The sequence below is a fragment of the Cervus canadensis genome, chromosome X (assembly GCF_019320065.1).
Source record: "Cervus canadensis isolate Bull #8, Minnesota chromosome X, ASM1932006v1, whole genome shotgun sequence".
NCBI classification, from domain to species: Eukaryota; Metazoa; Chordata; class Mammalia; order Artiodactyla; family Cervidae; genus Cervus; species Cervus canadensis.
Window position 1 is genome coordinate 12,120,068 of NC_057419.1, and position 23,046 is coordinate 12,143,113.

Consider the following 23,046-nt stretch of genomic DNA (forward strand, 5'->3'; position numbering starts at 1 on the left):
ACATGTCTGATGGCAAAGGGGCTGAGTTGCTAGCCACCCGAGCTTTGCCATCCAGGCTTTCATGTGGACCTGCCGCTCCTGTCGAGGGCGCGGGAGCACCTGAGCAGACCCAGGCTGTCCACCCAGCCCCATTCCCCCCCAGGTGGACTCCTGCGGTTGTGGTTGTGTATCGATCGCGTATGCACTTGGGTGTTTTTACCTCACGTTTGAAAACTCACTGTAAAGAGTGTAGGGGCGGGTAAGTACCTGGAGAACGTGATACCCACGCCTCTCACATAGAAAAGCATAAAGCCACCCCCCGGGAGAGCTTTGTGGAGGCAGGGTTGCACACGCCTCCCGCAGCAAAGCTTTGCCCACGCTTCCTTTGCAGAACAGAGCTGTCTGCGGGCCAATCTCCCCTTAGGGCTTTGGAAAGACCCTGCACTGTGTGGGGGTCATCTCATCCCAAAGCCTTCTTCCAGTGGTCCCTATTGCCAACGAGCTCCTCTTCATTCAAAAAAAGAGTGTCTCCCTACCCCTTTGGGTGTGATGATAACCCACTGAAGCGTAGCAGAATGGAACCGTGCAGAAGTTGCTCTTGGACCGTCCCCGAAGTTCACAGGCGTCCCGGTTTCCCCTGCGCTGTGGTTGTGCCATCTTTTCTGAGTTTGCTGCGCTCCGCCGTTTGTGCATTAAAAGCTCAGATTCAGGGTTTGCCATTCCTGTGCTGCTTTACTTGTCAGAGAATGGGGAGAAAGCAATTCGCTAGAAAAGCATTTGAAAATGGGCCGAGTATAAGTTGTTGTCGTTTAGTCTCCCAGCCACGTCTGATTCTTTCGCGACCCCGTGGACTGTAGCCCTCCTCAGGCTCCTCTGTCCATGGGATTTTTCGGGAGAGAATACTGGAGTGGGTTGCCACTTCCTTCTGCAGGGAATCTTCCCTACCCGGGGATGGAACCCGCGTCTCCTGGGTCTTCTGCCTTGGCAGGTGGATTTTTTACCACTGAGCCACCTGGGAAGCCTGCATGTAAGTTACACTTGTTTCAAGGTGTGTCTTGCTCAATACAGCCAAATCGTTTCCGTGGGTACTGCCATGGGAGAAAGGTTGGGTGCCATTGAAGAAGTCCTTAAGGCTTCTTAGGCCATTGCTTCTTCCTTTAAAGGGTAGGGACGGTATGAAAAAGCCTCAGATGGTTCCCGTTTCCTTTTTTAACTGAGATGAATTACCGCGCTTACCACGGTGCCTGTTTTCCAAAGTTCATACACCATCACATTTAAGATCTGGCTGCTCTGAAATTCTAATGTGACCTTCAAAGTGTCCAGCTTTGATGTACTTCATTCTGCCAGTCGCAGTTCCCTTTCTTCCTTCCAGACTCAGCGAGCTGGTCATCTGGACTGTCAGACACAACACTGTCCCTTTTCTCCTGGGTTTCTGTCTGTAGCCCTAGTGAGGTCTCCTCCGTCCACGTCTAAAATGCCACTCTCCCCAGAGTGACATCATTTTTTCTTTCCCTCCTGTGTCCAGGTCTACGGACAGTGGGCTGCTCTTTTCTACAAGTCTAGGTTTCTGCCCCTGACTCACGTCTCATCCCCCAGTTTGGGGTGGAGGGGGGTGGTTCTCTCAACCAGCCTCTCCTCAGATCCCCCAGTCTGGGGGGGCTGCCGCCAGCCTCTCCGTTGCTTTCTGCACTGCTGTGTTCATTGTGTATTTCCCAAGGGTTCTTCAGCATTATCCCACACAGAGAGCATTGCCATTTCCTGACCACTATGCCTCCCCTGCAAAGAAGAGCTTCCTCTGACCCCGTAACCTCCTCCAGGTTTCACGTGAAAAATGTCAGAGTCACTGTCGCATGTTTCTCTTTCATGGTATCTTCCCGACTGCCTCCACGCCCTCCTGCTCTCATCCTCGCCTCTCCGTCAGCCAGGCACGCCCTGAATCTTGTCAGGGTTTCCGTCTGTTCCACTGTTTTGCCTGAGTGACCGTAGCTCCCATTTATTGAGCATGAGCTGTGTGTCAGGCGTGATGCTCAGTTCTTGATCAGTCAGACTGTTTCCCCCTAAGATGGAGATGGGGCTTCCCTGGTGGCTCAGACGATAAAAAAAAAGAGTCTGTCTGCAATGCAGGAGACCCAGGTTCGATCCCTGGGTCAGGAAGATCCCCTGGAGGAGGGAATCACAACTCACTCCAGTATTCTTGCCTGGAGAATCTCATGGACAGAGGAGCCTGGCAGGCTACAGTCCATGGGGTTGCAAAGAGTTGGACGTGACTGAGCGACTAAGACTTTGATTTTGTTTTCAAGAAGCAGAGAGACAGCTGCCTCCATCGTTGACAGGCGAGCGACCCAAAGCTTTGAGAAGATAGCGGCTTGTCCAGGTCACACTGCCAGGAAGTCATAGAGTCTAGAGCTGTGAATTCATAGAGCTAAGAGCCTCTGGCTCCAGAATCTTCCACATTAAATGATTTTTCTTCGCTCTTAACATGGTGAGATGGTTGATTTCTTTTTCGGCATTAAGCCTGCACTGCTGAAATAAACCCCACGTAGCCTGGACATTTTGTCCTCTTTATATGTCACTGAATTCAGTTTTGTTAATCCTCTGTCTGTTACATTCATGTCCATTTTACCAAGGGAAGGTAGGCAGTGATGTTCCTTTTCTAATAGTCTCAATAGGTTTTGCTTCTTAGGGTTATACTGGCCTCATCAAACCGAGGGATCTAAAATTGCTTTCCTAAGGACCTGTAGTCCCATAATTCGGGTCTCTCCCCTGGATTAGTTGGCAGAATCTTTCTTTTTAAAAGGTATTGTTTTGGTCTCTATCGCAACCAGTCATTTCTGTCTTTGTAGTCCAAAAGCAGCCGTCAAAATTACACAGACCATTGAGAGTAGTTGTGTTTCAATAAAACTTTATTTATAACAGCAAGCCAGGGGCCAGATTTGGCCCAGAGGATACAACTTGCAGACTCCTGTCTTGAGACTGCTAATGGAGTATGTATGTTTCTTCCTGTCCAGGGAACATGGACGCGGTGTTTGTATCCTGAGTATTTACTACTTCCTTGTCCTTTGAACATGTCTGTAGCCCTTCCTTGTCTCTGCACGTATTTCCCATCCTTGGTTCTCTTGTACCAGAGACATCATTTTGCCATATTTACATACACCTAAAAGTACTTTGTTAATATTTACTAACATTTTTCCTTAAATTGAAGCAGTTAACTTTTCACTAAATTTTCAAATACATCTACTATTGTGTTTCCATAATGCACAATTAAAAAAAAAATAATTGTGAGATTTTAAAATATCTGCCCCCATGCTTTGTAAAATTGTTTCAGGTACCATCAGAGAGGTACAGGCACTCTCCGGGAATCTGATGTGCTGGGATTAAGCAGTCGTCAGGATTTCCAGCTCTACCAAATGTCTCTCGCTGGCCCTGTTGAGCACTGCCCTAGTGCTAGGGTTGGAAGGAGACATGTGAGAGGAGGAAGTCTTTTTCTCTCCACCTAGGGAATTAACCAGGCGTCTTGACACAGGGGCAGCTAAACGTGAGGTTGGCGGTGTTCATAGAGGAGCACGCGAGGGGTGCAGACAGAAGGAGGCATTTGAACTAGAACTCTTCAGGGAAAAAAGGAAGCAGAGCATTTCAAGCAAAATCAAGAGCCCGCGTTAATGTCCCGAGGCTCAGCAAAAGCCGGTTACATCATTTAGGGGTGAAGAAGCATCTTGGCGAGAGGGACAAAGAATACAGGATGGGAGGAAGGGGAAGGAAGTACAGGGACGCTGGGTCATGGGCAGCAGGTGAAGGCCAGGGTGCCTAATGGGAAGCCCATTGGCTAGTTTTTGAAAATTAAATCTGAAAACTGTGCACATCAGAGGTGACTCTCAGTGAAAACTGAGACTCCACCAGGATGGTGTGGGTGCTAAGTCGCTTCAGTTGTGTCCGACTGACTCTCTGCGACCCCACAGACTGTAAACCCACCAGGCTTCCTCTCTCCGTGGGATTCTCCAGGCAGGATGACTGGAGAGGGTTGCCGTGTCCACCTCTAGGATCTTCCCGACCCAGGGATCGAACCCGTGTCTCCTGCCTTGGAGGCAGACTCTTTACCATCTTCAGCCACCAGGGAAGGAAGCCTCAGGCAGAGTGGTGGCCAAGACTAATGAGTCACTGGGAGAAGTGCTGATACTGTATTAGGTAAGAAAGAACTGGGGTGTCAAATTCTAGGACCACAAGAATTAAACGTGTAAAAAAATCAATTTACAAAGGTAAGAGGGACTGGAGGAAATTACCCCCAGGTAAGAACAGCAGTTGCATCAAGCATCTAGTGATGTGACTGTTTCCCCTCTCTTCCAAACTGCTTTCCCTCCTTCTCCTCCCCCTGAGTCCTGTGTGTGTGTGTTTTATTATTGTAATTTTTAATGGTGTCATCCATCGTAAATCTCCGTGTTGGCGGTCGTGGTCGAATTCCCCAATTAACAAAGTAGCGAGTCCAAACTTTATGAGGGTTCAAGGGCTGTTGGGGGTGATGGGGCCAAAAGGGGCTGGCTCCAAACCTTGCTTCTCTGCATGGCGGCTGGAAGCCAGGGCTGGGGTCTGGGGGAGCGTGCCCCGATGCTCCTCGTGGGCGAGCTGCCTCCCCTCACGGTTTGTCAGCCTCGGGAGGAAATAGCACCCTGCATTTATAACCTGACTAATGCCTTCTCCTCCTGGAGCCCTCCCAGGTTTGGGGGATATTAAACGTCTTGGCAGGTCCGCACTCAGCTGCCACCCCTGGGGTCCAGGCCAGATGTTAGAAGTGAAACCCTATTTTTAACAAGGTCCTCCTGCTATTTCTTTTGGGCGCCTTCCAAGCAGTTCCATTTTACACCAAATTCCACGTTGCGGCAGGTCAGCGGGAATAGGTCTGCAGCTCTTGAGAGCAGCCTGCCCGTGCTCAAGTTTTTCTCCAGCAAGATAGTAGAAAATTAGGACAGAAAGTGGGGGCTGGGGTGGGCGGCGGGGTGGGGGGTGGTTTAGATACAGACATTGAAACGTAAAGTTGACGTGCCTGTGTGCAGTGCTTGCAGATTGCAGAGTCAAAAACAACTCTCAGCGAATGTTTGTGCTTTTGACCATGAATGAAACTGGGGTTAGCGGTTTTGTGTGACTTCCCCGGGCAGAAAAGGTAATCCTCTGGCGAGACGAATCCATCACACCCAAAAAGAAGTGAACTGATGATAAATTAGCCCCCAAAGATGAGGGGATGGTATCTTATTCTCCCACCTTGCCTAGTTTACAGCTTCTCAGAGAGAGAGTGAGTGTGTGTGTGTGTGTGTGTGTGTGTGTGTGTGTGTGTGTGCACGCGCGCGTGTGTGTTCCTCTCTTTGATTTATTGGACCCAGCTGCCACTTAACTGGGCTTCCTTGGTGGCTCAGACGGTAAAGCGTCTACCTGTAATGCGGGAGACCTGGGTTCGATCCCTGGGTTGGGAAGATCCCCTGGAGAAGGAAATGGCAACCCACTCCAGTAGTCTTGCCTGGAAAATTCCATGGATGAAGGAGCCTGGTAGGCTATAGTCCATGGGGTCCCAAAGAGTCGGACACGACTGAGCAACTTCAGTGGTTCAGCACTTAACTGGGCTCAGTGGTAAAGAATCTACCTGCTAGTGTAGGAGTCTTGGATTCGATCCCTGGGTCGCGAAGATCCCCTGGAGGAAGAAATGGTAACCCACTCCAGCATCCTGCCTGCTCTGTGTCCAGGGATGTTCCAGAAACAAGGAAGCACTGCATAGACCTTCGCAGTCCACACTTGTGTTTCCAAAAATGGTCCCATTGTCGGGTACCATCCCCGTTTATTTCTTCTTCATTCACTCAGTTGTGTCCGACTCTTTGCGACCCCATGGACTGCAGCGCGCCAGGCTTCCCTGTCCATCACCATCTCCCGGAGTTTACTCAAACCCATGTCCATTGAGTCGGGGATGCCATCCAACCATCTCATCCTCTGTCGTCCCCTTCTCCTCCTGCCCTCAATGTTTCCCAGCATCAGGGTCTTTTCCAATGAGTCAGCTTTTCGCATCAGGTGGCCAAAGGATTGGAGTTTCAGCTTCAGCATCAGTCCTTCCAGTGAACACCCAGGACTGATCTCCCTTAGGCATGGACTGGTTGGATCTCCTTGCAGTCCAAGAGACTCTCAAAAGAGCCTTCTCCAACACCACAGTTCAAAACCATCAATTCTTCGGCGCTCAGCTTTCTTTATGGTCCAACTCTCACATCCATACACGACTACTGGAAAAACCATAGCCTTGACTAGACGGACCTTTGTTGGCAAAGTACTGTCTCTGGTTTTTCATATGCTGTCTAGGTTTGTCATGGCTTTTCTGCAAGGAGCAAGCGTCTTTTCATTTCATGGCTGCAGTCACCATCTGCAGTGATTTTTGAACTGGTCTTCCATCCACATAGCCAGTTGGAATGGATGAGCGTGCTAACCAGGGGCTGCTTGGCATTCATTGATTGTAGCGTTGGACTGATGGCCAGAGCTGGTGGGTTCTCTCTCTCTCTCTCTCTCTCTCAGAGGTGGCTCCCGTGAAAGTCATGTTACAGACCTCACAAGCACACAGGCTCTGTGTCATCTGTCCAGCAGGAAGCGTTCCCACCGAGCTGCTCTCTCAGCCTCGTTCCCATAAAACTGTAGTCTCAGTTCCTCTCTTTTTCTCTGCGATGTGGGCCCTGATGCGATAAGGGTTCTTGTAGCCCTGGCAGCGTGGCGTGGCCCCTTCCCACGGGAACTGCAAGTAAGTCATGGGTTCTTCTCTCGGTGGCCTTAATGTCTGCGTGTCGTCACTCACTCATCTCCATAAATCAAAATCTCGTGGATTCAGTTGGGACAGTGAGGTTGTTCCTTCCTCTCTATACAATTTTAGAATTGAAAGGGACCTTGGCGATCACCTAATACCACCTGTTTGTTGGTCAGAGAAGGGAGCCAACGAGGGCAGGCCTAGGCTGGTGAAATTTGTTCTCTCCATGAATAAAAAGTTGTTGTTCAGTTGCTTAGTCGTGTCCGACTCTCTGCGACCCCACGGACTGCAGTGTGCCAGGCTTCCCTGTCCATCACCATCTCCCGGAGCTTGCCCAGACTCATGTCCATTGAGTCGATGATGCCATCCAGCTACCTCATCCTCTGTCGCCCCCTTCGTAATAAAAATAAACGGTAGCAAACATGTGGAATGTTGTTCAAAGACTTAGGGACCAAATAGCAACACACACCCTCTGGTGACAAGCAAAAATATTTCCAGGTGTTGCCCATGTCCTCCTCTGGCCGACAGAAGTGCCCACACTTCACAAGCACAAACCGCTGTTCTAGACCAAGGGAACAGACCCTTAAATAGAGGTGTCCTGCGGCAAAGTGGTATATATGCTTCTCACAAAGGCGGCCTGGCGAGGTCTAGTGAGAGATGGCCCAGCTTCTTAACGCAGGAAATGAGAGGCTTCCAAGGCCACACTCGGGTCTGCAGCCTCTTCACTGCTTTTGAGAAGGAGAGTGAGTCCTCAGTTCCTTGTGTCCGACCAGCCCAGGTTACTGTGACGGTCTTGGGTCCCGTCGACTAGCACCTAGAAAGCTCTGATGCTGCCGGCTGACACTTAGGGAAGCCCTCAGTGAACGGCGGCTACTAGTACCGTCACCTTGTCAATCACTCCGAGCAGAAGGCGCGTCTCAGGGCCTTTCCGGCTGCTGTGACAAAAGGCTGCAGACCCAGTGGCTCATGCACCCGAACACTTCATTTCTCACCATTACGGAGGATGGGAATTCGCAGGTGCCGGCAGAGTCGGTGGGGGCTGCTGAAAGGCCAGGAAGGTGTTGTGGGGAAAAAGTCGTACATCGTCCTGCAGGGTAACAGTCATGACCTGCGTGCCCGTGTCGATGTTTGGACACTAACCCCATTCGTGAGGACCCCACCCTCGCATCCTGATCACCTCCCGGACACCACCACCTGAGGGAGTGGGTTTCCAGTGCATGAACATTGGGAGACAGGCATTTAGTCCATAGCAGTAAGCAATGAAGAACAGATACAGGGGAGACCGTGACAGCTGCTTTTGTGTGATCTGTGTCTGCGGGTCCACATATATATACATGCACATGTGTCTGTGGGTACACATATATAAATGGCAACCCACTCCAGTATTCTTGCCTAGAAAATTCATGGAGGCAGGAGCTTAGTGGGCTGTGGTCCATGGGGTCACAAAGAGTCAGACACGACTGAGTGACTTCACTTTCTTTCTTTTCTTTACCACATATATATACATACATGTGTACACAGATACGTGTATATATGGGCTTCCCAGGTGGCACAGTTGGTAAAGAATCCCCCTGCCAGTGTAGGAGATGCCAGAGACCCGGGTTCGATCCTTGGGTCAGGATGATACCCTGGAGGAGGAAATGGCAACCCACTCCAGTATTCTTGCCTGGAGAATCCCATGGACAGAGGAGCCTAGCGGGCTACAGTCCATGGGGTCCCAGAGAGGTGGACACAACTGAGCTACTGAACACACAGACACATGTAAAAGTGTGTATTTACAATATACACATAATAGTCAAGTTGGCGCACTTTTCCTATAAAGGAGCATATCTTAAATAGTTTTGACTTTGTGACCCATCTGGAGGAGGGCATGGCAACCAACTCCCGCATTCTTGCCTGGAGAATCCCCATGGACAGAGGAGCCTGGCGGGCAACGAACACTTGTACTTTCAGTTGCGGCCCATGATGTATCTCTTGCGTCTACTCAGCTCTGCCATCGCAGTGTGAAAGCGACCACAGATAGCATATCAGCTCATGGGCAATGACTACTCCAGTAAAACTTTGATATATAAACACAGGCAGCATGGGCCCTGGGCTGCATATCCATGGTCTAGACAATTTTCATGTCATGCCCGCTGGCTTTGGATAGCTGTCAGTATTCCCAGTATCAAGTCTATGAAGTCCTCAATAAACACTCTGCATTTAGTGCCTCAAACAAATGCCTTCAATGCTGCCTTTACTGTTAAGAGTTGGGCACGCTCAGTCGTGTCCAATTCTTTGCAACCCCATGGACTATACAGCCCACGGGATTCTCCAGGCCAGAAGACTGGAGTGGGTAGCCGTTCCCTTCTCCAGGGGATCTTCCCAGCCCAGGTGCCTTTGTTTCAGCTGAAGGGGAAACACTGTCTACACAGCTGCCCAAATATTACGTATCTGCCTTTCTCCGCTGAATAAGCAGTGTTTCCAAGGGCCAGTGAGTGATTCTTTAGCAGGTTCTGCTGATGAATCAGGCCGACATTAATTGGGCAGGACGGTTCACTGCACAGCTCGAATGGTCTGGGAGGCCATTTGTGAAAGAGGTCCGGCTTAGTGGTTTAGCAGGAAACAAAACATGTGCTTCGTTTTTAATCTGTTTGGGTTGCCTAGTGGGTGAGGCACGTCCATGCACACCTTGCTTTTCTCTCATGAAACTAGCACCTTTCACCCCAAATGGGAGGAACATTGCTCTTCAAGATCTTTTTTCTTTTTTTTTAATGTTTTTAATTGAAGTTTAGTTGATCTACAATATGTGTTCGTTTCGGGTGTTGAGCCAGTGAAAGTGAAAGTCGCTCAGTTGTGTCCAACTCTTTTCGACCCCATGGACTATGGGATTCTCCAGGCCAGAATACTGGAGTGGGTTAACCTTTCCCTTCTCCAGGGGATCTTCCCAACCCAGGGATCGAACCCAGGTCTCCTGCATGACAGGCGGATTCTTTACTGTCTAATCCACCAAGGGAAAGTTGGATTTTATGCTGCATTTTTGCAGGCAGCTTCTGTACCAGCTGAGCCACCAGGGAAGCCCCATCAATGTATGTATTTATATGCTTTTTAAACTTCTGTTACCTTATAGGTTATTGCATGGTGTTGACTATAGTTCCCTGTGCAGTGCGTTTGGTCCTTGTTGGTTATCTGTTCTCTGTATGGGAGTGTATATCTGTTCATCCCATATCCCTTCCCTACCTTCCCTTTTAGTAACCATAAGTTTGTTTGCTAAGTCTAGGTGCCTGTTTCTGTTTGGTAAATAAGTTCATTAGTGCTTTTCTTTTTTTATAAAGATTCCATATATAAGTCATATCATTTGGTTTTTGTCTTTCTCTGTCTGACTCACTTCACTTAACATGATAATGTCTAGTTCCATCCACGTTGCTGCGAGTGGCATTGATTCATTCTTTTTCATGGCTCAGTAATATTCCATTTTCTATATGTACTGTGTCTTCTTTATCTGTTCATCTGTTGATGGACATCTAGGTTGTTTGCATGTCTTGACTATTGTGCCTAGTGCTGCAGTGAACAGATGGGTATATACTTAACTCTTGATGGTCTTACTGTGCTTTATAAAAAATGTAGTATAAAATCCAACTTTCCCTTGGTGGATTAGACAGTAAAGAATCCGCCTGTAATGCAGGAGACCTGGGTTTGATCCCTCGGTTGGGAAGATCCCCTGAAGGAGGGCATGGCAACCCACTCCAGTATTCTTTCCTGGAGAATCCCATGGACAAAGGAGCCTGGCGGGCTACAGTCCACGGGGTCACGAAGAGTCAGACACGACTGAGCGACTAAGCACCTTTCCCATCTTATTGTGATTATACCCTTTTTTCTCCTCAGAAATGCTCTGACTTCACCTGGCTATCCCCCCATTACTGTGTGTTAACCTGGATTCTCTGACTTGCTTTTGAGTGGCAGGAATCCACCCATGGTGTTTATAAATGAACCAGAAGTGGGCGTGGTGTAGACCTGAGGAGTGTGTCACTTAGGGGGTGTGGTTCCTGTGGGTCTGTGGTTCTCTGCTGTGGTGGGGTTGGTTAGATATTTTCGGTTGTCGTGACTGGGGAAGGCTTGCTACTAAATACTAACATCTAGTGTGTTATGAGGCGTCCCCACTGGTGCAGTGGTTAGGACTCCGCACTTTCACTGCCGTGGGTTCAGTCCCTGGTTTGGGAACTAAGATCATGCAGGGCAGGGCACCATATGCCATGCAGGGCAGCCAAAAAGAAAACCAACCAACCCCAAAACAGAAAAGAAGCATCTAGTGTGTAGAGGTCATAGATGCTGCTAAATATCTTGTAATGCCTGGGACATAGCACTCCTCACAACAAAGAGCAGTTTGGTCCAAATGTCAGGCGTGTCATGGTTGAGAAACCCTCCTGAGGAGTGCTTCATCGGGGATGCCTCCTACTAAGTAGTGGGCAAGTCTGCGGGCTTCAGCGACTGTTCCAGTGGACCCCAAGGGTGCTCGCACTGAACCGTCATGTGGATCGGTCATCCAGGGTCCACCAAGCTCTCTGTTCTGCCCCTTTTCACCAGCTTCCACACCTGCCACTGAGCAAGTTCTGAGTGTTTCCGTCTCTACCTACTGATACCCTGGTTTTTGTTCCTCCGCGTCTCTTTGAGTGGAAGAAGGGGTGCGCTGAAAGCTGGGGGAAGGCTGAACAGGCTTAAGGCACAGAAGCCATAGGACTGGCAGACTGCAAGTGAATATGCTCAGTAGCCCTGGAGTCCGATTGGGAGGGCTGGGTGCTCATGGTTTTGGAGGCTGGGCCACCCCAAGGGTAACATCCTTCCCGGAGATGGCAGTCTTCCAAGATGACTGCAGATGGAATTTTGCACGCCTTCCCCCAATACGTATGTTTAAACATAACCCAGGTCCGTAGAGTCAAAGCTACGGTTTTTCCAGTAGTCATGTATGGATGTGAGAGTTGGACCGTAAAGAAAGCTGAGCACCAAAGAATTGATGGTTTTGAACTGTGGTGTTGGAGAGGACTCTTGAGAGTCCCTTGGACTGCAAGGAGATCCAACCAGTCCACCCTAAAGGAGATCAGTCCTGGGTGTTCATTGGAAGGACTGATGGTGAAGCTGAAACTCCAATGCTTTGGCCACCTGATGTGAAGAGCTGACTCAGTGGACAAGACCTTGTTGCTAGGAAACATTGAGGGCAGGAGGAAAAGGGGACGACAGAGGATGATGAGATGGTTGGATGGCATCACCGACTCGATGGACATGAGGTTGAGCAAGCTCCAGGAGTTGGTGATGGACAGGGAGGCCTGGCGTGCTGCAGTCCGTGGGTTCGCAGGGTCGGACACAGCTGAGCAGCTGAATGACAATCCCCAGTGGAATATTTGGAAGTTCAGTCTTTAGGAGTTGGTCGGGTCCCGCGGATGGGGGCTTCATGAATGCAATTAGTGCCCATGTAAGAGCTTTCTTGCTCCTTCCACCTTGTGAGGTTACGGGGAAAATGTAGTCATCTGTGTGGTCCATAAAGTGGTTCTCAGCAGACAGTGAATGTGCCAGTGCCTTGATCTTGGAGTTTAGCCTTCAGAGCTGTGAGAAGTAAATGTCTGTGGCTGACACCACATAGCCTGTGGGATTTTCTTACAGCATCTGGAACGGACAAAGACATACACCAGAAGCTTGACCTCTCTCCGCCCGCTGCTCCGTCAGTTGCTGAGATGTTATCTGTCAGGGGCTCTGGCCACAGTCCACGCTGTGCCCTGGGTAGACGCTCCGTAGAAGCTTCTAGGTGGAATTTTGTGGTGGGCTGAGAGATGGGTGTCCAGCCACGAGCTTGGAGCTAGTGCGTGGCATCTGTCAGACCCCGAGGGTTGATCTCGGGACCCAATTCATAAAAGAAAGGAAGGGTGCATGGGAGAGACTGCAGGCGGTCCTGTGCGTGCTTAAATCATGCAGTCGTGTCCGACTCTTTGCGACCCCGTTAGCTTGTCTGTCTGTGGGGATTCTCCAGGCCAGAATACCGGAGTGAGTTGCCCTTCCCTTCTCCAGGGGATCTTCCCAACCCAGGGATCGAACCCAGGTCCTCCCGCGTTGCAGGCAGATTCTTTAACCGTCTGAGCCATCAGGGAGGGGAGGTGGTCGTGGAGAGGCTTGCATGAATTAGGAAGCATTCTTCAGTTAAAAGCAAGACCTGGTCAATTGTGGGCACCGTGGTGGGGCTGGTGGGTGGTGTCTTGTTATTACCCCCAGTGGGCGTGGTCCTGCTTGGGACCTTGTGAAGGTACCGGGAGGGAAGCAGATGACTCTCAGTCCATCGTCCTGTCCCACCTGCTGGTGGAGACACGAATAAAGAGATGGAAAAAGCCAGTGGGTCAGATGGTTACCTGGGAAGAGCTGTGTAAGACAGAAACCACTGTGGCCCAGAGTACATAGGAAGGGAGTCCGTGGGGTTGGGGCGTCTCTCAGCCGACTATACCCGCTCTGCTCTGTCCGCTGACCTGGGGCTTTTCTCGTGCACCCTTGCCGGAAGCTGAGTGAGAGAGCTTGGAGATTAAGACTCTCTGCGTGGCGGTGGAGATACGGAGAATAAGGTCGTTGGTGAAGACAGGGGTGGATGTTTCTGTTGTGGTGGGAGTGGTTAGGGCTAAGGAGGGCCAGAGACAGAACAAGTCGGAAGGAAAAACATAAGGCCGATTTGCAAAGGGTCTTCTTTGGCTCATGCCCTTCTGGCAGTGGGAACGGAGGGACCCTGTGTTGGAGAGAGAGCCTCCAAGGCGCTCTCCTACACAGCCTCAAGTAGGTGGTTCCGGCTTGTAAAAAAATAACACAGGAAGTTAATAGCAGGCTCTACAGTATTATTCTGGAAATAAATATGAATCAAGTGCCTATTGCATATATTCTTAATAATCAGGCCATGAGGAGGAGGGGTGGGTGGAGAGAAAGGGACGTTTGCAGACAGGGCTCTCCTTGCGTGGAGCAGCATTGCCATCTTGCTGACCGTTGCGTGTGTTGCAGAGGCTGGCTGTATTTGTTGACCCGCATGGAGGCTGGGGGACCTGGGGGCGGGCGGCCCATCATCCGGCTGATGAAGGGGGGTGTCCTAGGAATGTGAGGTGGGGAGGCAGAGTGCAGGCTCCCCCGTGAGACTCCCTGCTAACGCCCCTACCCATCCCAGCACATAGGATGAGCCGATCTTGTTGGGAAGATGTTCATAAGTGATGGAGGTGGGGTGCCTGGGACCCCCCCCCCAAACAGGTGACAAAGCAGAGGGGAAACTTATGCCTCAGACCATTCCCCCCCACCCACTCACAGGCCCCCAAAACCTCCTTCCTGGCCCTGCAGCCTCCTTCATTGACACGGGCCTCGTGTGTTACAGCAGTCTCCTTCTTTGAAACGCGCCTCGTCTGTTACGTGTAGTCACCGGGTCAATCTTTCTCCCTGCATACTTTCATCCTAGCAGCTCCGCGCCCGCCTTATCTGTGAGCACCTTTCACCTGCCTGGTGTTGTCCGCACGTTCGTGCAGAAGCATTTGACGAGGGTGCTGCAGGGGCTTTGCAGGATGTGGGGGACCCTTCAGCCCTTAGCCAAGGGGGTGAGGAACATGCCCAATTCAGTAAAGCGGCTCAAGGTTACCCTCGATGGGTGCAGAACTGCCTCTGTTTTTTCCCATGGTTGGTGGTGAGTTTCATTTGCTCTGAACGCTTGGGAGGGGGCTCCTGCCGACAGACACCAGCGTGAGCTTCTGGAAGGAGCTGTGCAGAACCCAGGCAGAGAGAGCCTGGGGTCCGACTTCTGTAACGTCTATCCCGGGGCAGACTGTGGCCTCTATTTTGCTTTTAATGATGCTGGAAAGGGTTAGTTGGGGTGGGGGGAGGGGGAAACTTCCCTGGCAGTCCAGTGGTTAAGACTCCCAAGCTCCCAGTCAGCAGCGGGGGGTGGGGGACACGGGTTTGATCCCTGGTCAGGGAACTGTGGTAGCCAAAAAGTTTTTTTAAATAATAATAACAATAATAATAATAATGTGCTGCCTCTGCTTTCTTGCTTTCTTTTTTTTTTTTTTTTTTTTTTTTAAAGCCTCTGCTGTTTTGCCAGCTGATTCATGCAGGCACACCTTGGTCTGCCATCTGTCTCTGGAACACCACCCACACGAGAGGCCAGGCGTCCTATGACCACGTCCCCACCCCACTGCCCCGTCCTCATTAGGCGTGTCTGACCCCCCCCAGGGGTGCCTCGTACGAGTCCAGGCCTCACGGAACCCCGCCCACCCCACCTCCCCTGTGTTTCCGCAGGTTTTTCCCACTCGGCGTTCACGTTCGGTATCGAGAGCCACATCAGCCAGTCCAACATCAATGGGACGCTAGTGCCGCCGGCCGCCCTCATCTCCATCCTGCAGAAGGGCCTGCAGTATGTGGAGGCCGAGATCAGCATCAATGAGGTAACATGGGCCCTCCTCCCGGGGCTTGGGGAGGCGGGGGGAGCAGGACGGAGGCCCTGCAGCCCCCACCCCCGGGGAGCCTGGGCAAGCTGGGAAGACCTTAGCTGGGGAGTTCGCCACGGCCTCTCCCAGTGCATTAGGGTCCCCGTCTCCCTTTGTGGTAGTCCTTTTTTCTCCAGCAGGGGATCCCAGTGCTGTGATACCCAAGGAGCCAGCTCCCAAGGCCCCATAGATGGTTGTGGACTGGTTGGTCACGGCGGTATCACTGAGAGAGGCAATGCCTAGGCAGGTTTATAAGAAGTCCGGACTCCAATGCCTAGGCAGCTTGATAAGAAGTCTGGACTCCCGGAAGAGGAGATGGAGAAGGAAAAGGAGAAAGGGGTCTGGGGTTCTCGAGGTTCTGAAGATAGGGGCCTGGAATTCTCAAGGAGGAGGAAAGGACAAACATCTTTTTTTTTTTCCCCTTGACATTCCTAAAGTCTGAGTCACATAAAACGTTTGTGTTTTTTTTAAGCCTGAACTGATGAGTACATAAGAAACAGCTCAGTTTAAACTCTGGACTAAGGATTGTATAACAACAGTCCATCTCCTGCTTGAGGACAGTTTCTCCTTCCTGAAAACCTTCTGGGTAATCCTGTTATCTTAAAATGTAAATTTTGGGAGTGGGTCTGGTAAAGTTTTCACAAACTTTGAGACATTCTTTTGATTTATTGTAATAATTAATGAGAAAGGAGATATAATTCCCTTGTTAACACTAGTAACACTCCATCTAGTCAAGGATATGGCTTTTCCAGCAGTCCTGTATGGATGTGAGAGTTGGACTATAAAGAAAGCTGAGCACCAAAGAATTGATGCATTTGAACTGTGATGCTAGAGAAGACCCTTGAGAGTCCCTTGGACTGCGAGGAAATCCAACCAGTCCATCCTAAAGGAAATCAGTCCTGAATGGTCATTGGAAGGACTGATGCTGAAGCTGAAGCTCCAATCCTTTGGCCACCTAATGCAAAGAGCTGATTCACTGGAAAAGACCCTGATGCTTGGAAAGACTGAAGGCAGGAGGAGAAGGGGATGACAGAAGATGGTTGGATGGCATCACTGACTCGATGGACATGAGTTTGAGCAAGCTCCAGGAGTTGGTGATGGACAGGGAGGCCTGGCGTGCTGCAGTCCGTGGAGTCGCAGAGTCGGACACAACTGAGCGACTGAACTGAACTGAAAACTAGTGAGTGGGCACTCTCCATCCCCCTTCTGATGTCTGTGTCGGAAGCTTTCTCTGTCCCATTTTATACTTTAATAAAACTTCTACTACACAAAAACTCTTGAGTGATCAAGCCTGGTCCCTGGTCCGGAAGCTAAATCGTCTTCTTGGGAGATCAAGAATCCGACACCATTCACCGTAAAGCTATCATCATGATGCGTTGAAAGGGATGCTGATTTATATGGTCGTCTCTCAGAATCCGCCAGGAATTGGTTCCAAGACCTGCCGTGGGTACCAAAATCCACGGGGTGCTCAGGTCCCACAGTCAGCCCTTCTGTATCCACAGATTCCGCCCGCCATGGAGGGCAAACACAGTGGTAAACGCGCTGAAAGACATCCACGTGTGGTGGACCCTGGGAAGTCAGACCCACCTCCTTCAAGGCTCAGCCGTGCCTCATGACGGGCGTGGGCCTGCCACGGGCACAAAAATCACCCTTCCTCCTGGATGTCTCTCAGCAGTTCGGTCGAAGAGGGGCCCTGTGAGTCATTTCACCTAGAGTCTGTGTTTTGCGTGAACCTGACCGAGGGCACTCCCAGAAGATCAAAGTGGAGAGATAAGTACTTTGAGTTCAACAGGGTTATTTCAGGCGATGACTGTGTTAGAGCGCTCACTGAACAGCTGCCTCCGGGAGGTTGGGACCAGACGTGTACATTTAAGTCACTCCTGATTTGCTTAAATACCCTCCCTCTTTATATATAGATCAGGGCTTGTGAGTATCGGGTCCAATTTTACACCAGTTTTTAAATGGGTTATTGTAACCTTTTTTAAAACTCAACATTCTGGAAAACTAAGATCATGGCATCTGGTCCCATCACTTCATGGCAAATAGATGGGGAAACAATGGAAACAGTGACAGAGTTTATTTTCTTGGGGCTCCAAAATCACTGCAGATGGTGACTGCAGCCATGAAATTAAAAGACGCTTGCTCCTTGGAAGAAAAGCTATGACCAACCTAGAGAGCGTATTAAAAAGCAGAGACGTTACTTTGACGGCAAAGGTCCATCTAGTCAAAGCTATGGTTTTTCCAGTAGTCGTGTATGGATGTGAGAGTTGGACCATAAGGAAAGCTCAGCGGCAAAGAATTGATGCTTTTGAACTGTGGTGTTGGAGAAGACTCTTGAGAGTCCCTTGGACTGCAAGGAGATCCAACCAGTCCATCCTTAAGGAAATCAGTCCTGAAATGTTCATTGGAGGGACTGCTATTGAAGCTGAAACTCCAATCCCTTGGCCACCTGATGCAGAGAACCGACTCATTGGAAAAGACCCTGATGCTGGGAAAGATTGAGGGCAGGAGGAGAAGGGGACGACAGACGATGAGATGGTTGGATGGCATCACCAACTCAGTGGGCATGAGTTTGGGTAAACTCCGGGAGTTGGTGATGGACAGGGAGGCCTGGCGTGCTGCAGTTCAAAGGGTCGCAAAGAGTCGGGCATGACTGAGTGACTGAACTGAACCTTTTTAAAGATAAAGGGTGAGGGATCGAGACAGCTCCCCTTCCCACCTGCTTTGCTTCCGTCTGGGGACTGGCCTGTGATGACTGGGTCTTCCCAGAGTCTCGATCTGACTCCGTCTGATTGTAACTGCACTTAGCGCCCTTTCTCCTTCGTCCTGCTCCCTTTATCTGTACCCCACCTCTATCCCGCATACTGCTGTGCCCCAGGTCCCCGTTTTCTGTTCCAACATGTCCAGCACAGCTACCCCGTTCAGTGGCCACACGCCCCTCCCCTTTACCACCAGAAGTCTACTTCCACGGTCACCCCCACCCTCGAGCCCATCTCCCTGAACCCTTCCACACTTTCCTCCACCTGCTCTTCCCCTTTCTCATCCTGGCAAGCCTGTCTTGTCTTCGTAGCGTTTGCCTCCACTTTCCCTTCGGCTTTTACGATCACTGAAGTAGCGTATCTCACGTTCTCTCACGTGTCTTCCTCTGCCGTTTTCCAAGTCCCGGCATCTCTGAGAACCCTCGGCTGTCTGGCGACACTGTGGGCTTTCCTGCCCGACAGGAGGCAGTCTCCTCTTTCATTGTCTTACATTGGGTGCCCGGGATCTTCCGCTGGCAACGTGACCCCATCTAAATCTCTTTTTTTCTTTCTTCTCACAAAACAAGTGTGAGGATTAGGGATACAGGACCCCAGATCTCAGATTGTGTGAGGCTGTGATTGGATTTCCCTACACACATACACACATATATAACAGGTACATATATGCACACACATACTCACACAGGCACAGATACACACACATACCCACAGACATACACACATGGGCATACACAGACATACACACACACGTACAGGCTTCCCTTGTAAAGGCAAAGAATCTTCAGCTGGTAAAGAATCCGCCTGCAATGAAGGAGACCCAGGTTTGATTCCTGGGTCGGGAACACCCCCTGGAGAAGGGAACAGCTCCCCACTCCAGGATTCTGGCCTGGAGAAGGGGTCACAAAAGTCAGACACGACTGAGTGACTTTCACTTTCACACACACACATATGCACATACACACCCAGGGTCCATGCTTTTCATCTCCATACCTTCTCTCCCTTGGCAATTCAAAAATCCAGCGTTGCCTAGAGGAGACTGAAAGGTCATCTGATTTGTCACTTAGCTTTCCGGTTGTTACAAGTGAGACAGTGTGCGTTTAGAGTTTAAGCAAGGTAGTGCTTTATTACTCTGCACAGTTACTACCTTTTACAAAATCATCATCCACCTGGGGCATGAATGAACGAAGAAGAAGGTGATGTAGAAGCCGGCTGGCCAAACGGTCAACACTGGCCACTCCATCGGCAGAATCAGGGGATGGGGGCGGCTTCTTTTTTCCATATTCTACATTGTTTTCTGTCGTCTCATAATTTTCAAATATCGTGTAGTATCCGGTAGTCAGCTGGGGTGCTGTTTCATTTGGGTACTGTGTAGTTGATACGTACGTCCTTCAGTTCTTCCTGATTTGTGAGGGAAAAAACAGTCTAAAACCTGTCTGCACATCTAGCAGACACAGCGAGAGGCCCTGAGTTTTGTGTGACTCAAATAATCAGAGCACCTTCTGAGGAAAGGACTGTCTCACTCTCTCCTGTGTTTTCTGAGTGGGTAGGGAGATTTTTTTCTTTTCATCCTCGATGGAAACTAGGAGACTCAGAGGAAGCTGAGGAAATAGGCGTGGTAACTCAGTGGTGCTGTCCTTAGCAATATCATGGCTGCATCTGTCTGCACCGTGAGTCCCTGAAAGTCACTTCGCGTGGCAGTACGTGCGTTTGATGACATCAGATGGACAGAAGCGCTCACAGTCAGAGTTGAGCGGGCAGGAATGTCCAGCTTGAGCCCGAGACTTGTCAGGGCATCTGGCAAGGGTGGGGTCTCTCTCCCTCTGCACACTCCACTCTTGAGGACCACACCGTTCCTCTCTGGGGGTGGAGCGGGGGGCATCCTATGCACTGCAGGATGTTGGGCGGCATCTCTGGTCCCTCCCCGCTACTTGCCAGCTGCACCCCCCGCAGTCGTGACCAGCAGACACACCTCCAGGTTTTCCAGACGCCCCCTTCCCCCTGAGGGGCAGGATCACCCCCTTCCATTGAGACCACTGCGTCAGCGGGGCAACCCTCGGGTCGTGACGGGGAATAGGAGGCTCAGGGTGGGCCCCCTGACATCTGGATTCACGTTGCTATCGACCGAGTACTGGGTGTGTACTGGCCGCCCCTTCCCAGTCCAAGTCCCCGCCTCGCCCGGGCCCCAGGCACCTGCGTTTCCGACCCAGGAGACGCCCAGTCGGAACTGACCCCCACCCCCCCACCGGGGACTCTGTCCGCAGGACGGCACGGTGTTCGACGGCCGCCCCATAGAGTCCCTGTCCCTGATCGACGCGGTGATGCCGGACGTGGTGCAGACGCGGCAGCAGGCCTTCCGAGAGAAACTGGCCCAGCAGCAGGCGGCCGCGGCGGCGGCAGCCGCCGCTGCAGCAGCCGCAGCGGCAGCGGCCACGACGGCGGCCCCCGCGGCCGTCTCCCAGCAGAACCCACCAAAGAACGGCGAAGCCACGGTCAACGGGGAGGAGAACGGCGCGCACGCCATCAGTGAGTGCAGGGTGCCCGGTCTCAGCGGGCTTCTCTGGTGTCCTCCAAGTCTGGCTGGGTTCGCTGGACGGTGCCCTGCAGGCCACGGCTAGCGTTTGCTTACTCTGCACCCAGGAGAGCTTCTTCCTCCAATTTTTCCATCGAAATCCTTAGGCATGATGTTCTCTTTTTTGTTTTAATTGGAGGACAATTAATGAACAGTATTGTGTTGGTTTCTGCCATCCATCAACACCAACGTCTGCATAGATATACATAGCTCCCCTGCCATCCATCAGCATGAATCAGCCATAGGTATACACATGTCCCCTCCCTCTTGAAGCTCACTCCTAGCTTATCTCAGCCCTCTAGGTTGTTTATAGAGCTCCCTGCATCACAATAGTATACTCCCGCGCAAGGATGCTAAGTCGCTTCCATTGGGTCTGCCTCTTTCGTGAGCCCCGTGGACACTCTCCTGCCAGGCTCCTCTGTCCATGGGATGCTCCAGGCTAGAATACTGGAGTGTATGTAGCCATTCCCTTCTCCAGGGGATCTTCCTGACCCAGGGATCGGACCGGCGTCTCCTGCACTGGTAGGTGGATTCTTTACCATCCGAGCCACCAGGGAAACCCAGAGAACCTGCTGCCTACAAATTCAGAGACAGCTTCTAGGAAGTTCTACGTTCAGAGTGTGCGTGTGTGTGCGTGCATGTGAGTCTCTGCCAGTGCGAGTGTGTTCTTCCCTGTTTTGAACGCCCCTTCCCTCCGAGCAGCTGTGCATCCCTGAGGCAGCAGCTTGTCATCTCTGGGCCGAGCCTCTCCCCACTGGAGTCGGGACATGGCTCCACCGCTGGGCAGAGAGAAGGGCCAGGCTGCCATGCAGGACGGCTTCAAGAACTGTCTGTGTACAATGTCAAATCAAATGACCTTCCAATAATCAGTGTTCACAAGATTCGCAAGGATGGGGGGCCAGGAAAGGAGAAGAAAAGATAACGTGGCTTGTGCCTACACGTCACTCGTGGGCTGGCCCACTCCCCTGGGGTCTCTCCGTCACGGCGCTCAAAGTAAAACAGGAATAAGGTGGACGTCCTTGCTTGCTTCAGCCACCAGCCCAGAAGGTGAAAGTCCCTGTTTTCTTCATCTTTCACCCCAGAAAGGAAGCATAATTGGTGAGCTTTGAGAAATCTACTTACCTACTACTGTGACAGAAATCTTGCAAACTTTTAAACTGAACCGTGTCTTTCGTTCTAAAACCCCAAGGGAGCGTAGCCTCATGGAGACAGGCACACAGCTTAAGTTGCGCTGGAAGCTCCCGGCTCCTCCTTCGTTTGAAGGGGCCTCTGCAGTGGGGTTAGTTTCCACCTGAGGGCTGGCCACCACCCCCATCAACCTCCCCCTGACAGACATACACACACATGCAGCGTCCACTGGTTTCCAACTTCCATTCTGTCCCACCTGCTCTTGTTAAAAGGCAGCTGCAGCCAGACATACAGAGTCTGAAGTTAGACTTCATCCTGACCTTCAAGAAAGTTCTTCCATGCGCCACATAGAAGGGAAAAAAATGGGTCCACTTTTCAGGACTTTGCTGGGGGCTCAGATGGTAAAGAATCTGCCCACAGTGCAGGAGACTCAGGGTCCATCCCTGGGTGGGGAAGATCCCCTGGAGGAGGATATGGCAACCCACTCCAGTATTCTGGCCTGGGGAAATTCCAGGACAGAGGAGCCTGGCAGACTACAGTCCATGGGGTCGCAAAGAGTCGGTCATGACTGAGCTACATGACTACAGCATGATCCGGGATGAGTCTCTTCTGGGTGGCATCTACCGTGACTTGTCGCCACCACCCTTTCACAACCTGGAGTCCCCGTTGGGTCGTCTGGGGTGTGGCTGCATGTCTTCGAGAGCCTGGAACACACTTGGCTCCGGTAGGAAAACAGCATTTGAGTCCCAAGACCATGAGGGTGTTTGCAGGCCGAGGGGTTGTGGGTGGTGAGCCTTCTGGAAGAAAGATGGTGTGTCCACATGGGAGCTCCGTAGGTAAGCAGGTGACACCTCAGGAAGGTGTCTTATAAAATCACTTGTCCTGTCAACAGGAAGGAACTTTGGCTGAAAATACTTTATGTGTATCCTAGTTATTCCCAGTGTCACTTGAATTGTAACTTGCATTCTAGCAGCAACGTTTGCAACTGACTTGTTCTTCAGTTGCTAAGTTGTTCACCAGTAAAGATCTCGTCTGCCGATGCAGGAGACGTTTAAGAGATGGCGGGTTCGATCCCTGGGTTGGGAAGATCCCCTGGAGGAGGAAACAGCAACCCACTCCAGTATTTTTGCCTGGAGAATCCCCATGTACAGAGAAAGTGGGTCACAAAGAGTCCGACATGACCTAGGGACTAAACAGCACCAACACAGCTTACGTTCTAGGCGTATACCAAAGAGCGAGATAGCCTTTGGTATTCAGAAACCCCTAATTTCACTTGTATTGTTGTTCATTCATTGGTGTCTGACTCTTTGAGACCCCATGGGCTGAAGCACTCACGTGTTCCCTGTCCATCACCATCTCCCAGAGTTTGCTCAAACTCACATCCAT

General features: G+C 51.0%; 1 protein-coding gene across 2 annotated transcripts in view; it reads left to right on the forward strand.

Moving 5' to 3' along the window:
- Positions 1-23,046, forward strand: part of TBL1X (transducin beta like 1 X-linked) — a 238,419-nt gene that overhangs the window by 192,025 nt on the left and 23,348 nt on the right. For both annotated transcript variants that reach the window (XM_043459183.1, XM_043459184.1), the window contains 2 exons: positions 15,017-15,162; positions 20,225-20,486. In XM_043459183.1, the coding sequence (XP_043315118.1) occupies positions 15,017-15,162; positions 20,225-20,486 (408 nt within the window). The remainder of the gene's footprint in view (positions 1-15,016; positions 15,163-20,224; positions 20,487-23,046) is intronic.